This window comes from Quercus suber, unplaced genomic scaffold (assembly GCF_002906115.3).
Source record: "Quercus suber isolate HL8 unplaced genomic scaffold, Cork oak 2.0 scaffold_191, whole genome shotgun sequence".
NCBI classification, from domain to species: domain Eukaryota; kingdom Viridiplantae; phylum Streptophyta; class Magnoliopsida; order Fagales; family Fagaceae; genus Quercus; species Quercus suber.
The window spans coordinates 898612-919495 of NW_027069649.1; the positions used below are offsets into that span (position 1 = coordinate 898612).

At 32.7% G+C, this 20884-nt stretch overlaps 3 protein-coding genes across 6 annotated transcripts in view; all 3 read right to left on the reverse strand.

Annotated features, from left to right (window-relative positions):
* Positions 1-2206: 2206 nt before the first annotated feature.
* On the reverse strand, positions 2207-4977 carry LOC111993124 (protein PHLOEM PROTEIN 2-LIKE A9). Of its 2 annotated transcripts, XM_024024992.2 has the most exons (3): positions 4804-4977; positions 3401-3492; positions 2207-2845 (listed from the first exon to the last, which is right to left on the reverse strand). In XM_024024992.2, exons 1-3 carry the CDS (start codon positions 4864-4866, stop codon positions 2440-2442), a joined length of 561 nt encoding a protein of 186 aa, XP_023880760.1. In that variant the 5' UTR covers positions 4867-4977; the 3' UTR covers positions 2207-2439. The 2 variants fall into 2 exon arrangements, with proteins under 2 accessions (XP_023880760.1, XP_065634904.1); XM_065778832.1 differs by lacking the exons at positions 3401-3492; positions 4804-4977 and adding an exon at positions 3310-3390.
* Positions 4978-9085: 4108 nt separating this feature from the next.
* LOC111993128 (uncharacterized) lies at positions 9086-16315 on the reverse strand. Of its 3 annotated transcripts, XR_010631038.1 has the most exons (4): positions 15945-16313; positions 11798-11982; positions 10439-10589; positions 9086-9570 (listed from the first exon to the last, which is right to left on the reverse strand). XR_010631038.1 is itself a non-coding variant. In XM_065778833.1 (3 exons), exons 1-3 carry the CDS (start codon positions 16186-16188, stop codon positions 10567-10569), a joined length of 495 nt encoding a protein of 164 aa, XP_065634905.1. In that variant the 5' UTR covers positions 16189-16315; the 3' UTR covers positions 10394-10566. The 3 variants fall into 3 exon arrangements, 2 of the variants coding, with proteins under 2 accessions (XP_065634905.1, XP_023880764.1); XM_065778833.1 differs by lacking the exon at positions 9086-9570 and having other exon boundaries at positions 10394-10632; positions 15945-16315; XM_024024996.2 differs by lacking the exon at positions 9086-9570 and having other exon boundaries at positions 10394-10589.
* A 2687-nt stretch (positions 16316-19002) lies between these two features.
* LOC111993125 (exocyst complex component EXO84C) overlaps positions 19003-20884 on the reverse strand; it is a gene marked incomplete in the record, with an annotated part of 8594 nt that continues 6712 nt past the window's right edge. The window contains 2 exon segments of the mRNA XM_065778834.1: positions 19003-19530; positions 19615-19751. Coding sequence (XP_065634906.1) covers positions 19287-19530; positions 19615-19751 — 381 coding nt within the window.

A 20884-nucleotide genomic window follows, 5' to 3' on the forward strand; every position in this document is an offset into this window, starting at 1 on the left:
ATATTGTTTTTTGTCCTAGCTAGCTTAGCAGAGGCAGACGGTATACAATAAAATGTACGCAAAGAAATGGATATATTTATGTAATTAATTATGCTTAATGAATGCATGTCATCATCTCTTTTTCCTCTTCTAATTCATTACTAAAAAAATAATCAAAAGGAGGTTCATTATTTTTATACTTAGGGAAGCTATTAGCTATATATTAATTAATTTATGTTTCTATAAGGATTTGTTTTTGCTAGTGATCTCCAAAACTCTTTTGAACAGTCTTGCTTTGCATGAGCATTATGAGCTCTTTCCAAATATTAGTTAACTAGCTAGATCTGTGACATAAACATGGTTCATGTAGAAAGTAGTATAAGGGTTTAGGAAGTAGATAAGATAGTAGGATATATACTATTCTGATCTATCTTCTCCGAAACTATCAATGTATATCTATATTATCATGTGACTGGTACGATATTGCTGGGAATAATTGTTTCTTTCGTACTTTAATAAAGAAGCGTAAAGCAAAGTAGCAAACACACCCGAACGAATATTACTGAGAGTTGTGTCCTACCCAAATTTCTCTTTCCTTAGCAACGTGATTCTAGTCATGGCCTGATCTCGATTACACGCTAAAACGTGTGTCACGTAGACTCTAAGCCCTTTTTTCTTTTTTTGGGATGGAGAATGTAGAATCTAAGCTACCACATTTGATAGGGCAGGGTATGTCTCATAAAGCAATGATTAGTTCGAATCTCTTATATTCTCTCTCTTTTTATCCAAAACAAACTTATTTAGAAAACTCTTCTGCCATTTTTTTTACTTGAACTCATCCAATATATATATATATATATATATATACTTGAATAGATCAAGATTTGTTTGTCGTATAGGTATTCCAAGCCATCACAACTGATTTTTTGGCAAGTTTATTACAATCGGGATTTCATGTAAGATTGATAGAAGGGCTTTGCTAATTGGATCTTATCTTTTGTTGAAAAAACAAAAAAAACATTGTTAGCAAGAATTTGACCTTAAGGGGAAAAAATTTATAACTTTCTTTCTCACACATACACATACTACATGAGTCAATATATTGGGAAAATAAAAGGCCTACCATTGTGAATATTATTATGTGATATTTTAATACAGAAAAACCTAAAAAAAGAGATAACATATTGGTTATATTGTGTTTACGTATTATGTTTTTTTTTTTTACAAATGAAAATTTGTTTTCCAAGTTCTTTTTAATATGTTTAAAATTTTACTTAAGATTCAAAAGGATTTTTGGTAGATAGACAGAACCCAAGTAAAACTTACATAATTTATGTTATTTTGGTTAATATATATTTGTAAAATGTTCAAATTTTAATAATAACTTTAAAACTATATCAAGAACATCTTTGCATCCAAAGTGCGCACTTTGACATTTTAAAATATAATTTAAAATTAATATCAAAAGATAGAATTTGTTTATGTAATTTTCCCATAATTAATTTATTTACACAAACTATTATGAAGAAGAATTAATTATTAAGTAATAAGGAATTTTTCATCTATGATCAATTTTTTATCACTCCTGAAAGAAAATAGTGCTACATTTTTTTTTTTAAAATTAATACTCTTTCTTCCTTCTTCTTTTATTTTATTTTATTTTTATTATTTGTTTTATTTTAACTTTTTTTGAAAATAATACTCTTACATCCTTATTGTGGGAGGACTTTCATCTCAATGTTGTTCTCTTTGAAAATAGCGTTGAGTCTTAGTCCTCAAAGATTTGTTTAATCCCACATCGCGGAGAAATGCCTCCCACCCATGCCTTATAAGGTTTTGGTCTAAGGATGAGTGTACCACTACACACATGTGTAGTGGTACACTCATCCTTAGGCCAAAACCTTATAAGGCATGGGTGGAATGCGTCTTCTATGAAGTTTGAAGTGTGAAATGTATAATAATTGATTAGTACTTATAATATTTAAAAAAAAAATACATAATTACAAAACAGGGAGGGAGGATTTAAATTTTAGATATTTTCTTCACAAATTCCAAAAAGTATCAATCGATTGAGTCACTAGACTTTTGATATATTGTTGTGCTTCTCTATGCCCATTATGTAACATAAGGACATTGCTAATCTAGAATTATGTAAAGGGAAGACTCCCTTAATCATACATAAACGCTGACGTTCACAGAAATATTAATTTATATATGTTCTTCTCCAAAAATACAAATCATTCATTTATTTCATAAAGCACAAAAACATGTACGTGTACATATATTAGTTGCAATTTTATTGCATTATTTCCCATATAACATTGTAGTAATTGTCTATGATTTGGGCTTATATAAGCCCCACTGATCATCACTCTTTATTTAATTTCGACACTCATTCGTGCTTTACTTACTCTGAGTGAAATACAAACCACAAACAATAAATAGAGTATATATGTTCTATCAAGTTGCAGGGGGAGTTGCAGAGGGAGTTGCAGGAACTTCTTTGATGATTGCGTTGTAAATTTTGAGACCTCCCTTCCATTTCCCACTCCAGACTTCATACATACCGAAGTAGATCTTGTTGTCAGTATTATTGGCATTATCATCAACTTTGATATCAAGAGTTTCAAGAGGAATCTGAAAATTCCCTGTCTTGGGATTCTCCAATGATGATCTTTTCCAAGAGTATTTTCCCCTTTTTCCTACCTTGGCCATCACGTAAACATGGCATCCATTCCATCCAAATGCATCTGGTGTCAATGATACTTCAAACCCTATTTCATACTTCTTGCCTTTTACTCCGTCGAATGTACCAGTTACCTCCAGCCAAGACACTTGTATCAATTCTGCAGGACTACCATTATTGCTACAAAACAAAACAATACCAGAAAAGATAAATTAATTAATTAAATGCAATGATATAACTGTCATGCTTCTTATTACGGGGGTTGAATTGGATAACCATATATTTTGTATGCGTACACATGTACCAAATTATACATCAGATGTTTACTAGATTGATCAAACTAAGAACAAGAACATATAAACAGTCATAAGAAACCCTAATTGTATTTTGACTTGGAATCTCCTAAGTTGTGACTCATGACAATAATAAATAATGTTAAAGCAAAAGCACGAGCTTTTTTTTTATTACATTTTTCTACTTTTTCTTATAAGCACTATATCTAGATTTGAACCCAAGTGCTTAACTTCGAAACAAAAGCCTCATTCTTATGTGTGTACAAATATTGACACTAAACATGAGTGTTGTTAGAAATGAAAAGGGAAAAAAAAATGATACATGCATGCGTATAAAATTTTAAAATTTACTCTGTTGGTAAGTGCCAGTATTGATTGTCATGGCCCCATATGATATTGAGTAAAAATGACACATGCATGCGTATAAAATTTTAAAATTTACTCTGTTGGTAAGCGCCAATATCGACTGTCATTGCCCCATATGATATTGAGTTTTTTTGGAGGATATTTAGTCGTCACAAAGCCATTTTCTGTCTGTATGTGTAAAAACATTGTCTTAGCTAGTAAAATATATAAGTTAAAATCTTGAACATATAAAAGCATACATGTACAAAAATACAAACATATCATGTTGTACAGCTGCAGTAAACATTTAACAAAGGCCATAAATATAATATCTTAGGTTAATCAGGATAAAAAATCTTAAATATATAAAACGAAAAAGAGCAAAAGGATTGTCTACATTACATAAAGAAAACAGGAGAAGGTATTTATTTAATGCAACCACAACATGTAGAGTACATTTATTATATGATTTGTTATCAAGTATTTAAGGCACAAGTATAAGTGTTTGTGGGGTGTGAGAGGAAAGGTTGGAGTTCAAGTTTTCAGGAGAGAGCTTTCACATACATATACACTTAGATTAGGTTATAGTAGAATTTCTATCTTATATATAAAAAATAATAATAATAAAAAAAGAGGCACAATTGTCTTTAAATTAAGGAGTAAAAGAAAAGGAAACTTGCAATTGTGATCAAATAGCCCCACCCCTTCAATATTATATATATATATATATATTTAAAGAAGGAAAACAAGTTTTAAATTTCACTTAAATTAGGGAAGTAAAGTCATTTATTTTTACTTATATTTATATGGTGAAGTATTTCGTAAATGGACGAAAAGGTAATATTTATTATCCTGTAATTAATATAAACATTGATTTACCATTTGCATTCAGTATTTATCATATAAAAGAAATTTAACATCATGGCTGAATTTTATATTAATTTGATATGATTTACTATCCAATCTATAAAATGGCATTTTCTTTTTTTATATAATTTTGGGAAAAAAAAAAACTTTAAATTCAAACATAGATAAGATTGTTTAAATTCTCTAATTATCTTGATGTATTGTAAACATAAGAGTACGAAGAGACAACGTAATCTAATGATGAATTTTTTTAAATACTCATCCAACAATAAGTTATAGAATTGCAAAAAATCATAAAAAGTTATAATAAATATAAGTATGTAACAATAATATTCTAACACGCACATGCACACATATTTGTTTAATAGGTAAAATTTAGGTATAATTCATCAAGTGTAATACATTATATTCCTTAATTAAAATCAAACACAGTTACATTGAATTTATTTGTTCTAAGAAAGGACAACAATATTGTTTATATATTTAAATTTAATTGAAAATTCTAATGTTACTGCACTTAAAAAATTATACCCAAATTTTATCCTTGTTAAATAATCTTATAATCACAATAGTAGGTTAATCTATACGGGTGTTAAGTATGTGAAAGTTTATAACATAAAAAATAATGCTCACCTTTGTTTCCGCTTGCACGGTGGAAAGCGAATCCCAATGAGGTTTGTTTGTACTTGCAGCCATTTGGATATATATCAAGTAGTAAGTAATGTGAGTTTCTTTGTGCTTTTCTTCTTTTCTTCTTCTTCTTCTTATAGTTTTGTCTAGCGAATGGAGGTTGAGGAGTTATGAAACCCCTAGTGAGCTTTTTATATAATAAAAAAGACGAAGAATATGCCTGCTTAAGTAATAAAGATTACCCTATTGCCTTCCACAAGTAAAGTGAATGGGAAAATATTTGAAAAGTAAAGGAATCGAGTGAATGTGATTACATGAAGGTGCCTTAGCTGCATAAAAAGAGCATATGTTCAGATTATTAGCACAAGTCATTCCAACCATAAGAAATAAGGAAGGAGAGAGAAAGAATAAAAAAGTACTTCAAAAGTGAGTATATATGTGTGTATATATATAAAAAGAAGTGTTACATTTAAGTTATATGATTTAAAATTTTAGAGTTTATTATTTAATATATTATGAATTTTTATGGATTGAATAATAAATAACTCGATCTAAATAATTAGCATAAAAAATAGTTAAAAAATGGCTTGAATTAAATAAAGTTAATTTAATATAAAATTATTAAATTGTATAACTTCCATATTTAGTATAACTTGAATCAAGCACATAAGTACTTTTTATGGATTTTTAAGTTATTTAAAAAAAAAGAAAAAAAAAGAGGTAGATAGTTGGTGAGGGAGATATAATATTCAAACCGCAAATATGAAATATTACAAACAATATTATTATTATTGAGCAATTACAAGAGACGGTGCCCCATTTGAAGCCCTATAATTTTTTTTCTCCCCTAAAATAAAAGTTTGAACACTTTGACCTAATTTTCTTTAAGTCTAATTAAAATAAGCTTGAATATGATTCTCTTAGTAATATCTTGGCCTTTTTAAACCCGCACACAAAAAAAAAAAAAAAAAAAAAAAAAAAAAAAAAAAAAAAAACTAATTTGATCTAAATTTTGAGAAATAATAATAATAATAAGCCCAACAACAAAAGTAAATGTTAATTTGTTAATCTTAAACCTTAGAAAAAACTCATTTAAATCATAACAAATTCAAAATAAATCAATCACATAGAAGATCGGTGGATGAATGATTGATTGATTGTATACACTGAAAGAGATTAGCTCGTATGAATGATAATAAAGATATCATGCAACGATTTCAAAATATGAAACTTCGTAAAAAGCAATTGTAAAACTTCATATATTTAAATATTTTTTTAACTTTTTTTTAAGTGATGTTGATATATTCAAGTTCCCATATGTTTAGATTTTTTAAAATTTATATTTCTTATAATTAACCCCTCTAAAAAATGATTCTAGAGCCGCAGGTGGCTATTGCTCAAATCCTTTTATGAATGAGTTTTTTAACGTATATAATATATATATATATATATATATTTTTTTTTTTTTTTGAAATATTTAAACAAATAAGTTTTCCTTGGTGAGGTGTAATCTTCAGCCGAATTGTGCTGGGCCATGGAATAAAAGTGGGTAAATATTAGAACACGTAAAGAACTTGTTCTTTGTTGTTGGTTTCCACTTAAGTTGCATTGTGGAATCCAATCTCTTTTCACTTTTTCTATATATTTATTTTATTTATTTTTTTTTTTTAAGAATAAAAGAAAAACACTTTTCCTCTTTTCATCTCTGTGTGCGATTCCTTCTCTATTTGGTCGCGACATAGCAAATAAGACAGCCACCCTTGTCCTGTTACGGAATATAGATGTACAAGTTGTCTTCAACAATGTTCCCAAAAAATAAAAATAAAAAGGTGGTGGAGAAATAAAATACTCTATTATCTAGACGAAAAGAGAATAATTACTTTGCTGGTTATTGGCCTTTCATTAAGGAAGGAAATATGCCGTACACTTGTGTGGCAAACATGTTTTTCATGCCCATTCAAATATACGATTTCTGGTAATATTATTAAATCTGTAGGTTAGGTATTTTATTGTGCATTTCAGTTAGTTCAATTAGTAAAAATTTTTATAGTTGAATAAGAGATCTAGAGTTCAATCCCTGCCTATACCAAAAACTGATTATGTAAATTATTGTAAATCAATCACAAGTTAAACACTTAAGCAAGATATAGTTAAATGCATACTCCCTTCTCTCACATAACTGTGGGCCCTAGTAATTAAATTTATGGTGGGATCCACAATTCATGTAAGAAAGGGAAGTACAAATTTATGGTACTTCCGGAGTATTCAATAATTTTCCCACTTTCAAAACTTTAAAATTAAATTCCATTCCATTCTTTCAAAAGCTTTCTAATTCAAATCATATAAAGTCATTAACCAAAAATGCGATGTGGCATAGAGTAACGTAATGTTTGTATATAATAGACACACACACGCGCACACACATATATATATATATACACTAGCTTCATTGGATGTAGTCTTTTGACTTTCTATTTGAGATTTAAGTGTATGTTTAATCATATTATGCATTTGAGGTGAAAAAAAAAAAAATTCAAATTAAGCGTAGTGAGAATAGAGAGCAAGGGAAATCAAAAATTAAAAAGAAAAAGGTAAGTCTTGATAAAGTGCCAAAAAAAAAATTGAAAATGTGAGTGACTGAAGGAATATAGGAGAGTTGGAGCAATTCAATTTTCTAAATATTGAGTTTGAAAACCAATGGGGAGTTATCCTATTTTGTAGGCTATGTTTTAGGTGGGAGTTATAATTTAGGAGTTTTTAAATTAATAATTTTACATATAACCTTATTATTTAAGCTTTACAAACTGGTAAATTTGAGGATATTTTGAGCATCAAAATTGAGGATCTCAAACAAAGGAAGCCCCTTAAAGTAGTAGTAGCAGTAGTAGTGTGTTGTATATGCTAAAATAATTTAGAGTTTTTCCCCCCATTTTTTGACAAGGATATCTTAAACCCTACAGATCCCATTACCTAGAAGATGATCTCAAATTCAAATCCAGTATATCTTAATAAGAATAACACCAATTAATTGACATACGTCACATACCTAAATTTAAACTTCTTTTTCCAATTTACAAGAATTTTAAACCTTATCTTAAAGTTTGGCACTTCAGGTCAATCCAACTAGCCACTACTTTGCACCCATGGACGGCCTAAAAGCTGAATGGAAAAGGTTTTATTCCCATTGCTTTCTATCTCTTTCGGCCAAGCATACTAGAGATTCAGCAGCTCAGAGAATTGTGTGGAATCTAATTTTATGTCACTACCTTCATATTCTCCTCTATCCCCGCCCTGTTATGTTTATTTTGGGATGTACTAATTAATGATGAGTTGGGCAACAGAAGGAAAAACAAAAACAAAAACAAATTTTTTTAATAATAATGCTCATAGATCACTAAAGTCGACGGAAAGTGAGTCCAGACAAAGAAATATTGCAAACTTACGAAGAATTTAAACCAAAGAACACATTTCTATGAGATATGAACATTTGGATTACCAAAGGGAAAAGAAAAACGAAAAGAACAGAACAGTAGGTCAAACACCTATTAGATTCAAAACCAATTCCAAATTCGAATTTGTAAAAAGCTTTAGAGAACCAAAAAATATGAAAATATTCACATGTCCCGTGAAAAAAATGAATGAACTATCAAAATTCAAAGCCAAACACGTATTCAATTCCTACACCACTTGAAGCATTCCCACCCACTTTTTGTGTGATTGATTCGTGCCGCACCACCGGCAAGATCAGTCTGGGACCGAAATCCACCTCCCCCGCACACAGACACAGCCTGCTATCGATCCAACCAATTTGCTTTTCAAAAACCCATCTTCTGGGTCCACTATAAGACAGTATAAACAAAAGTGACTTGCATGGATTTAGATTTTACAAGTTGGGATTCAAATGGCAATGGCAAGGTCCATTTCCATTTGGATGGTCATATGAACGATATAATTGTTTACCATAAATGCATATGGACCATCCCATGATGTGAAACCTAACTCAAACGCACAAATGATCTAATAGGACCCTTTTTGTTGTTCTCTCACTTGAGGATAATCCAAAGCCATTCAAAATTTGTAGTAAATCAATAGCACATAGCCAAGTACTTGGAAGTAAATGTTTAGCATATGTTTTCTTGCCAACCATTTAATTAGGACCAAGCCTTGAACCAGCTGTATAATGAACTCAATGTATAAATGGTGAAATTCCAGGAATGACAAGCAGCAACTTCTACATATGGTGGAAGTATAGAGAAAGCTACACTGGTACAATACATAACCAAAATTAACTGGAAAAGTTGACTTTTGGATTAATGAATGAGTGAACAAAATTTTTCAGAGACAGTCAAGGAAGAGGAAATTGAACATTTACGTTCAGTTCTCAAGCAAACAAAAATGCTTTCCACTTATGAGAAGCATACTAATATACATACACATCAACTCTTTCCAAGGTTCAAGCACTTGACACAAAATTTGATGTCTTCCCTCCATGCCTCAAGCACCCCCGAATCAAGTGTCACTGATAAAGTATACACATCCAAGTCTTTACAAGGTTCAACCACCTAACACAAAATATGATGTCTTCCCCTCGTGTCTCAATCCCCCGAATCAAGGTTAAGTATGAAAGAACTTCAACCAACAATAATAATTATGCAGGAGCCAACCCTGACATTTTTCTCAATATGTTTGGAGGTAGAGGCATCACCAATCAACTTGCTGGAAAGTGGAAACAATACTATGAGGACTATCCCAAGATTGATAACCTGAATCCTGATGGAAGCATACAGGCTTTAAGTTAGTAGAAGGTGATCATCACTTAAAACCCTGATTCTTATAAAGGACAAAGCAAATTCTTAGAGCTGGGAATACAATCCTATGTCCTTCCTGTAGTGTTTAACTGACAGAGGCCCATTTGAAGGTCCAACATCCATGCTATTTTGCATGTATGAGATCAAGGTTGAGTTACTCCCAAGTATAATTTTGCCAGCTCTTTGAAAGCCAGTTAATCAACCCAAGTTTGGACTGGACCTATATTTTCTTTTGGAATTTCGCACTAAGAACAACTTCTACCATCTATTATTGATTAAAAAGATATTTGGGTGCATCTCAAATGGTTATGTAGTTTCTTTTCATAGAATGTGAGGACAAGGCTTAGCTTGATCCTATTAGAAGTTTTTTTTTTTTTTTTTTTTAACATGCTGTTGGGTGTGAGTCTTTAGATCTTTGGAAGAATCATTTAAATCTTTTAGGTAGAATGGTAAATCAGAAATTCACCAGTCATAAACTGACAGGCCCAATCCAGAAAGGAGAAAGTAGAGGGGAGGTTTGAGAAAATTTTTGCTACAGGCACATATATTGGAGCATCATATTATTTTTTCTTGAAAATTGCAAAATCTTTTATGGAGAAAATGCTAGTGAAAGACTTGATTGGGCTTTCTTTGGAATGAAAATGATGAGCTATAAATCCTATACCAATTGGAAACTTGTTAGATTGAAACCTATGAAGATAAACATAGCAAATTTACTGCATGCACAAACACATAGACATCTCAATACACATTGAGCAGGTATATGGATAGACAATAGGCAGAGATTGACAGAAAAAGAGGCAGATAGATTTAGAGAGATGAGTAATTACTTAATTTCAATAGAAGAAACTGATTTAGAATAAGTATTACACAAACAGTGGCTGAAGATGACAAATCACTCCCTGCAATTATCGTTCAATCCATTTTCTTGAGAGCCATAGATGCAGAAACCAAATCTTCAGCAGTCACTGGCTTGTGCAGCTGCATTCATGCACAAAATTTTAAGTAAGGTAGCTGGAAGAGCCTGTGAAACCCTTTTACTCGGTTAATGTCAACTAAAGTTAATGGTATTAACTATTAACCACAAAATAATCATAGAAGGTAGGAAAAGATTCATAAAATTCATGGAATTATTATTATTTTATTTTGATAAGTAATAAGACTTTTATTCAACAAGAAAAACGCAAACAGCCATTACAAGTGTTCATGATGGTGAACACATAAAAACAGCAAACAAAAACAACTGAAAACAGAATACGAGAAGCAACTTAAGTGGCACTACTAAGGGTAGAAAAGAACTCCAAAGCAGAAGAACAGTTTGAATAACCCCAGCACTTAGCCCATTCAGAAAGAGTATTTCGGCTGAGCTCTTGTAACTGATCAAATGTTCTCTCCAGATTCTCTGGAATTATTAATATAAGAGATTGCAGAATTGTATCTTATACACAGACATCTGCATAAATTCCTAGTTAACAACATTTAGGAATTCAATTAACTGCAGACAAATTAATTCCAGCTTGATATGAGACAGCTGTCACAAAAAAAAGTTTCCCAAACACACTTATGTGAATTTAACTGAGATAACCCTGACCTATTTCCAACCTAAACTAATAGCAAAAATAATGAATATGATTTAGCTGATGGCCTCAACTTGACAGAAATAATAACCAGGCCCTTACTATCATTCTCTACCTAGGAACAGAATTAACATATCACTCAAATAATCCAATTAACTTATCAGTTCACCACTTATTTAGCCCAGCTCAAAATTCTATAGCGAGATTAAAATGGCAGTCAAAATTGACCCAAGTATCATATTTGTTCCCACAGATATAAACTTCGAGTTTGTTTAGTTAGCATACATGAAGAATTTTTGTTCATAAGCACAACTGTTTTCTGTGTCAAATATGTCTCATTTTTCATACAACACTCAAATAACAGTAGACGACACACGGAATTATTTTTGCAACAAGTCTAGGGACAACATTTTCCACAACTATTGACATTGTCTATTGTGATTGGTGCATGACAAAAGTGATATCATTGGTGGACCCATGTGAAGGTGGTGTTACTTCAATCACAACTCACTACCTTAACAATTTGTGAAAAAAATTTGTGTCCTTGGCATTGCTCTTGTTTGTGTACCAAGTTTTGTGTTTATGAACAACAGTGATGAAGCAAAAACTTACTGCTTCGGCAACAGAGAGCCAGTGAAAAGAACGGGAAAAAGCATCATCATGTGAAGGGAGGGTGTCATGATTCCAATATGTTAGATTTTGAAATTTGGCCTTCACCTCCCAGCAGCTTGAGTTTTTCTCTTCAGACATATCAGAAGCTTTTCTCTTGACAAAACTCTTCTTTCCTATGACAAAGCCTGCAGAAGACTAACTAATTAGACAAGAGGAACTCTTTTATAAAGAACAATGTAAAATCCAATATAACTTAGGAGGGCCATCAAGGACAGCAAAAACAGGTAGGGGAGTAGCAAACCATGTAAATTAATCATATAAATCAAGCCAAGCAAAACAAATCTTAAAAAACTGATGTAAATTTTACGTAATCTACTTCGGAGCTACACCAAGGGTAAGAAGCTTAGTGAGGCAAGAGCTTTGACTAGGCTAAGGTGTGAAGAGACAATACAATACAAGCTACCACATAGGATAGATTGATGGGAGTATAGCAATAACTAATTGTAAATTTTATTGAGAGTCTAGCTTTATAACTATGTTATTAAATTGTAGTTCTCCATATTGGAGAGTCATCATCAGAATTTCTTTTACCCTTGTTCTACTTAATATAACCGTATAATGCGAAGCCTAAATGTAACAGCAAAGCAGCTTATCCTCTAAAATGTTGAGTGAAAATGAGTAAACAGCATGACAGTGTCAAGGGTGCAATGAAATGAGCCGCTGTCCCTGGAAAGGTCCAAACTGTTTATCTTGTGCAATATGGAGTGGGGCAATCATAGAAGAGAAGAGGGTGTCAACACTGAACAGTGTAGGCATTAGTTCGAGACAAGATGGCAAATGGCAAATGCTTTTTTTTTTTTTTGAGGTATATGATATTCTAGTATTAGTCACAGTTAAAGAGTTTTTCAAAGGAAAAGGCCTCTTTAAAGATATCAATGCCCTAATCTTAGCCAAATCCCAAGTCCAATCTTACTTGGTGTGCAATTAAAGAAATCCTAATACTATTTGTATCACAACTCTGAGGATGGGTTTTGGGGCGAGGTGGGGGAGATGGATTAGGGCCTGTATTTCTACAGTCAGATTCTCAATACTGGTGAACAGGTCTCCTGTGAGTTTTTTTTTGTTAGTTCTCGTGGTATTGGCCAAGCTAATCCCTTGTCTCCATTGTTATTTCTCTTGATTATGGAGGTGTTGAGTAGATTTTTGAAGAGAACGGAAGATGGTGGTTTTCTTTGTGGTTTTCAGGCAAGGTCTTATAGACAAGGAGGTTTGAAAGTTTCTCATCTTCTTTTTGCTGATGACATTATTTTGTTTTGTGATGCTTCCAGAGAACAATTATTAAACATTTGGATGGTATTAGTTTTTTTGAAGCTATTATGGGCTTGAGAGTCAATGGTGGTAAGAGTGAGATTGTGCCAGTGGGTGATGTTAGGAATGTGAATGTCTTGGTCCATGTTTTATGCTGCAAGGTGGGTAGCTTTCCCATGACTTATTTGGGCATGCTGGTTAGGGCTCATTATAAGGATTCATCAATATGGAACCTATTATAGAAAAGATGGAGAGATAGCTCTCTGGCTGGAAACGACTATATCTGTTAAAAGGTGGCAGGCTTACTTTATTAAAGAGTACCCTGTCTAGTCTTCCCACCTATATTTCATCCTTGTTTACTATTCCCCAAGCGGTGGCAACTAAACTAGAAAGGATTCAGAGGAATTTCCTTTGGGGAGCCTCTGAGGATGTTTTTAAATATTCGTTGGTTGCTTGGGAGAAGGTTTGTTTGCTTGTGGAGGATGGTGGTTTGGGGATCTGGGGGGTTGGGTTGTTTAACCTAGTGTTGGTAAAAGCGAGGGGCACACTTAAGCGCAAAGGGCTCTTGGGGCCTAGGCACAAAGCGCAAGCGTGCACCTGATTGAAGTGAAGCGCACATTTTTCAAAAATAATTTAAAAAATTTAAAAATTATTATTAATGAGAAATGCAACAATCAAATGATCAAATTATCATATAAATTGAAATAAAACTTTTTATATAATTCATATAACATTTAGATATTCCCTACTCTTGCAATTTTAACACAAAAATTGCAACTCAAGTCATTTTATTTTTTTGGATAAGCTAGATATTAGTATTTCCATGTAATATCCTTTCTTAAATCTCCTATATCTATAATGCCCTATGACTAATTAGTAATATTAGCTAATAATTTAATCACTTAATGACTATAACTCTGGAAGAATTAGTTTGCTATGTTCAAAATCAACCACTAAAGTAACTAAACAATTACCACATATATTATATCACACTTTTTTTTTTTTCATGAATGAGCTAAGAATATGAGGACATTGCAACATGGTAATTGGTACCAAGGAGCTAGGTGGGTTACTGTTTCAAGGAGAAAAAATAAAAATAGAGAAGATCTGGGAGGTTGTGGGTTGGGTTTTAGGACAAGTTATACCCAATTTTTTTTTTTTTTTTTTGATAAGTAATTTACACTAAAAATATACAAAATCAATATGTCAAGATCCAATCGCTTTAGCTTTAGTTTTGGAAAAAAAAAAAAAAAAAAAAACCTTTTTATATTTTTTAGAGGTTTTTCGCTGCCTAAAGCGTGCTTCTTTGAATGAGCTTAGCTTTTGAGGCAAAAAGCACTGGAGCCTTGGAGCTTTGAGCTTTGAGCTTAAGTGCGCTTTTAACAACACTAGTTTAACTAAGCTTTGCTTGGTAAGTGGTTATGGCGTTTTGGGAAGGAAAGTAACAGGTTATGGCGTCAAGTTATTGCAACCGAGTATAGTGAGGCTAGAGGAGGCTGGTGCACTAGAATTGTAAGAGGTTCTCATTGGTGTGGAAGGTGGAAGAGCATTAGAGAAGGAACAGAGAAGTTCTTTGGATAGGAAGTGTATAATGTGGGGGAGGGTCATTGTATTAGTTTCTAGCATGATCCTTGGTGTGGGATTACTCCTTTTAAGGACCTTTTTCCTGATTTGTTTACACGTTCTTGGTCTAAAGAGGCTTGGATTTTTGACCTCATTGTATCTGCCTTAGAAGAGGGAAGTAGGAGCTGGAATTTTCAATTTCGTCAAGCTCTAGAGGATTGGTAGCAAGAAAATGTTTGTTCTTTCATTGAGTTTCTGTATTCCTCTATACCGAGGGGTGAGGGGGATGATACTTTGACCTGGAAGTTGACTAAGAAGGGGGTGTTTGACGTGCACTCTTACTATAAGTTGTTGTCTAGTCCTCTCAATGAGGTTTTTCCTTGGGAGTGTATTTGGTGTGCAAAGGTGCCTAAACGGGTGTCTTTCTTTTTATGGACAGCAACTAGGGATGGGATATTCACTATTGATAATCTAATTAAGAGAGGTCAATCCTTGGTTAACAAGTGTTGTTTATGTTATTGTGATGGGGAAACTGTGGATCATCTTCTACTCCACTATAAGTTTTCTCATGCATTATGGAGTGCAATTTTCGAGGTATTCGGGATCCATTGGGTATTGCCGAAGATAGTTAGCTCTCTCCACTTTGCTTGGAGAAACTGGTTTGGAAAGCATCTATCAACCATATGGAATACGGTCCCAACATGTTTAACGTGGCTAGTTTGGACGGAACGTTATACACACATCTTTGAAGACAATGAGAGAACCTTAGATCTTTTAAAAGCTCTTCTCGTTGGTACTTTGTTTCAATGGGCGCACGTGTTTGGGGTTTTACAAATTGTATTTCAATTTCTGAATTCTTACACTATTAGATTAAGTTTTTGAACCTGCTGTATTTTTTCTTGATCAAAATGTTCACCATCGTGAACATGATGCACAGCATTTTTGAATAAAAGTTTTTATTACCTATCAAAAAGAAGGATTTAGCCTAATATAAATACCCATTAATGGATTCACTGTAATACACAAAGCTTAATAGTAAAGACGTAGGATGAACATGTCGATTCCCTCCTTTACATTAATTGATTTTCTTCAATTTCTATTTTCACACGGTATTAGTAGGCCCAAATTAGAGGCTTACAGTGGGTGGAGTCATTGATGATGATGATGACTGAGGCATTATTACCATAAGGAACTAAGGAAACATAGATGATGAAATGAGTGTAATGTATAAAGTCTGTAAACTAGGGAAAAAAAAAAAGAGAGAGTGAGTACTAACCAGAATAGGGGTGTGGAATTGGAAGAGTAGTTCCGAGCAAGTTTCTTCCTCGGAAAAAGGACTCTTGAATCCCGGTGGTTGGTGTGGGCTTTGGTTTGAAATATTGGGAAACGGAGGAAGGCCCATTGTACTTGACGGAGCAAGGGAGTTGATGGACCTTACCGCTCAGATCCTCAATCTTCAACCCTTCTTCTTCTTCTTCTTTCACACTCAGATTGATCTCCGTTTGCGTTTCCATTTCCATTTTGTCTCAACTCAACTCTTTCACTTCTCTTCTTCTGCTATTCCATACTCTACTTTCTAAGCGGGAGACAGGGTCGGCTGGCTCTCACCCTATCTTCTCTCCAAAATAAGCTTCTAATAAACAATAAAGTGTTATTTAATATTTACTCTAATATGATAAGGAAAGGGACCCATCTAAGGCACAAAATTAATGGGTTTCAATCAACTCAATTCAAAAAGTTTCTGATGATTATATAAGAGATATGAGGTTCAATTCTCACCTACACAAAAAACTGATTAGTATCTTAGTTTGACGATAAATAATTATAATTATCTTCAAAAGTAGGCACCATAAGTTGAAACTCTTAAAAAAAAAAAAGGCACACACAATTTAATTCAAAGCAAAAAGATAAATGATATTTTTTTTTTTTTCTAGAAAACTTAAGAAATTTATTTTTATTTTGGGTAATTATACTTCACTTCTTTGAAGTTTTAGAAAATAATACACCACTCTATAATGGCTTGTTTGGAAGTTTAGAGAGAGAGGAGAGTAGAGGGGAGTAGAGGGAAGGGGAGTAGTGGGGAGGAGAGTAGAGGAGAATGATTCACCTCCACCTCATTTGGATGTTTTTAAAATTAGTAAGGGGGAAGGGAGTAATTAGTCCTTTCCCTTGTGTAATTTTGTTAATATAATAAGGGTAAATTAGGTAATTTACTTGATCAATAGTTTTGTACTCTATTCCCCCTCCAAATCTCTCAAATTTGGAGGAATTAAAATTGGGGGGCTAGAGGGAGTCCAAACCCCTCCAAACTCCTCCAAACCCCTCCCCCTCATTCTTTAAAAAACTTCCAAATAAGGTAATTGCATTACTCTCCCTCCCTCTACTCTACTCCCCCTCCTTTTTTAATCATCCAAACATACCATTAATGTTGGTCAAACTCTATTAAATTAATATTAAAAATGTTGTGTACTAACCTTGCTTAAGGGCTAATTTCCAAAATCATCATCTTTTAGATTTAATTATAAAGTATGATAAAATATTTAGTATGACTAACTTTTTTTTTTTTTTTTAGTTTTTCAACGAGTTGAAGAGAGATTTGTTGTTGTAAGTATCTTGGTGCTTGATAAACTTTGTTTATTATTCTAAAATTTTCAGTTATGTTTTTACTAATCATGTTTAAACTCTGGTAGATTCTCAAAAAAAAATGTTTAAACTTTGGTAAAGAGAATTTTATAGAAATTTAGAATTTTTTTTTTCCTAATAAAAGCAAAAAATGGGAGTGTTATTTTTTTTCAAACGTCAAGGGAGGAGTGTTTTTTTTCCGTTCAAGTTTGAAATGGAATGTCATTCCTCCAAACTTCAAAGAAAGGGAATGTAATTACCCTTCTAATTTTAAATTATGGCATCCTCTGCCTCACGATCCTTTCACATTCTCTCTCTTTTAAAATAAAGAAATAATGTGTATTGGGTAGATATACGTGGTTGAATTTAATTGATCCAAAAAAAAGACCGAAAACACCATTTTGGTCCCTATATTTTGGGATCAAAGTTAATTTGGTTCCTACATTTTTGTGACAATCAATTTGGTCCCTGCTATTAACTTACTAATGAAAAACGCCTATGTAGACATCAAAAAAAAAAAAGAAAAAAAAAACGCCTATGTGGCAAATTGTATGTACTGTTGGCATACTTTAAGCTTACATGACAACTAAAATAATATTATTAAATGCCACATCATTACCGCTTGGAAAATTTTGATTTATCATTTTTATAAGAAAAAAAAATAGTTATGGGAAGAACATAAACCTAGAAAAATCAAACCCAAATCCATAGATCCTAGTTCTTCAAGTACAAAGCTCTCATCATTCAACACCAAACCAATCAATCAATAGCATATACGAAATCTGAAAGTCCATTTTCCAATTCCTTGGTCACAATTACGTTCAGCAAAGAACACAAAAATCAAACATCAACACATTCTTTAAGCAAATCCCACCACTAATCTCTCTCTCTCTCTCTCTCTCTCTCTCTCTCTACATGTTTGTTTTAGGTGGACATTGAGATCGATGTGGCTGTGGCAACAGTGGGACAATCTAAGAAGAGGACGTTCAAGATGTACAATTGAAAAGGAGTCAATTTGGATGCTCTTATCGACATATATACTGATAAGTACGTCAAGTTCTAGAAGGATATATGAGAACATAAAGTAATCAAATGGGTCTGATTTGTATTGTTTCAAAGGGGTTTGAAACGCAAGTCTATGGCCCTCATCAAGAATCTTCATAGGGCCGTAATTGCTTTTTAACCATTTGATTTTTGTTTGATTTTATTTTTGGATTTGCTTAAAGAATACACTGGAAGTGGATTTGGGTTGAATTTTTCTGGGTTCACATTCTTCCTAGATCTTCTTCTTTTTCTTTTTCTTTTTTTTCTTTTTCTTTTTCTTTAAAACAGATACATCAAAATTTTTCCAGATGATGTGACATATAATATTATTATTTTAGTTGTCACGTAGGTTTAAAGTGTGTAGGCTTTTTCCATTAATGAGTTAATAGCATGAACCAAATTAACTGTAAATTATAAATAACATAAACCAAATTGATTGATACGAAAATGTAGTGACCAAAATAGTGTTTTAGCCACACCAAAAAAAAAAAAAAAAAAAATCCCTGGTCATTCCTCAAACTGAGTCAACCAAATTACCCATTCCCATCTACATCCAGCCTCACCCACATCTTTTTAGATTTTGTTGGCATATTCAGTAGCTTCACCAAAAAAATATGAAAGATGATTTAAAGAATGATATTTGATGTAGACAAATTGAAATACTCAAATAGGGAGAAATGCATAATCCTACTTTTATATAACAATTTGAGATTATCAATGATTAATATAGGATAGATGTAAATATTACCAAGTGCAATATTAATGAACATATTTCCTACAACACATTGGGAGTATATTGTAACCCAAATCCAGGGTGTCAAAATCTTGATCTAGAAAGATCCATCTTCTGACATGTATGAATCTGAAGCCTTCTTAAAGATGTTTGGAGTGAAGGTCACAGCTCAATACTTGACTCCACTCTTTCTTTTTGCCCAAACGACAAGAGAAACTCTCAGTTCTCAGGATCAGTGAACATAGGGCTATCAAGTTCACCCATACTTGCAGAAGCAAAAGACTCAAAAGATTCCACCGTTGAGATGGAAGAAGCAGAGTAATCCGAATCTGTGACAACTTCGTCAGGCAGCATAATGTGGTCTTCATCAACTTCATATGTTTCTGACCCAGATTCAGCTGATAGTAGTTTACTTATTGCCAACTTCGCAGTTTCAACAAACCATTCATCCTCAGGGAGTGCACTGGTGAGACATGGCAGTTTTAGGTTCTAGTGAAACAAGGGTGGTAAAAGGAAAGGGACATTGGAAAGAGAGAGCATGCATTACCTTTGCGGATCTATGCCTCTAGTAGAAAAGGTCCTGATTGCACGAGCAATAATGGCTGATGCAATCTGGTGCACATGCCGAGATGGGTAGCCAGCAAAACGTGCAATTTCAACAGTGAAGTGCATATCAAGAATTAACTGCCAAGACAAATTCAACTCAGACCTAGAGAGAGAGAGAGAGAGAGGTGTAATAACAAAGCTAATTCTAGAAGATATATCTTAACAATATAATGAATCAATGGGCCTGTAGACATTTCCTGGAGCACCAGAAACATTGATAGAAAATACTCACACTACCTCATCCAAAGATTGCCAGCCCTCCCTTAAATAAGAATAATTGAAAACTACAGAACTTAGAACTAAAACAAAAACTTAATTAGGAGGCTTTTGGATGAAATTCTAACTAATGAGAACATTTAATTTCTATTTTTAATGTATATATTTTGATTGGAAACAAGTACAGTTTGGATGGAAACAAGTACCTGCTGCAACCCAACTGGCTGAATAGGGATTGAATCATCCTCAAACACCCCCCAAAATTCTTGTTCATCAGACAACCACATTACAACTGTCTCTGTTAGCCTAGCTAGCAAAATTTTCTGTAGTTTATCTCTCCCAAGTAACACATCTCCAGCCACAGTAGCCAACTGCTGCAGCTTAACAAATAATGCCTGCAATAGTAACACAAATCTCAGTATTACCACCACACAAGATAATTGGTGGTAAGAAATGTGTGCAACGCTCTAACATTGTGATTTCAAAGTAAGAGAAATTCAAGTCTTAAAGAAACTTGTTGGGCATCCATACTATATAATTAAGGCGAAAAACACATTTTAGTCCCTACATTTTTAGGCTATTCTCATTTTAGTCCCTAAATTTTATTTTTACCGCTTTTAGTCCCTATTCTGAAAAACGCTTCCGTTTTAATCCTTGCCGTTACATCAGAAACAGAAAAAGTTGACGTGGCAAACGGCAGAATAAATAATACCTAATTAATGTCCACGTGGCTTAAATTAATAATAAAAAATGCCACGTGAACATTTAAATTAAAAAAATTAATTTATTAATTTTAACTAAATAAAAAAAATTAAAAACAGAATTAAAAACTAAAAATAATAGGACTTAAGATCTAAGTGTGTCTTAACAAGAACACAAACTCAGATCCAAGAAGAACACAAACCCAGAAATTAAAAAAAAAAAAAAAAAAAAAAAAAAAAAAAAAAAAAAAAAAAAAAAAAAAAAAAAAAAAAAAAAAAAAAAAAAAAAAACAA

Excerpts from the sequence above, each read along its gene's own strand:
- LOC111993128 (XM_065778833.1), bottom strand. The coding sequence starts at position 16,188 with ATGGAAATGGAAACGCAAACGGAGATCAATCTGAGTGTGAAAGAAGAA. Across the intron at positions 11,983-15,944 it reads AATTCCACACCCCTATTCTG|GCTTTGTCATAGGAAAGAAG; the intron begins GTTAGTACTCAC and ends AGTCTTCTGCAG. Across the intron at positions 10,633-11,797 it reads GGCTCTCTGTTGCCGAAGCA|GCTCTTCCAGCTACCTTACT; the intron begins GTAAGTTTTTGC and ends AGGGTTTCACAG.
- LOC111993124 (XM_024024992.2), bottom strand. The coding sequence starts at position 4,866 with ATGGCTGCAAGTACAAACAAACCTCATTGGGATTCGCTTTCCACCGTG. Across the intron at positions 3,493-4,803 it reads CCGTGCAAGCGGAAACAAAG|ACAGAAAATGGCTTTGTGAC; the intron begins GTGAGCATTATT and ends TTACACATACAG. Across the intron at positions 2,846-3,400 it reads TATTGGCGCTTACCAACAGA|CAATAATGGTAGTCCTGCAG; the intron begins GTAAATTTTAAA and ends TTTGTTTTGTAG.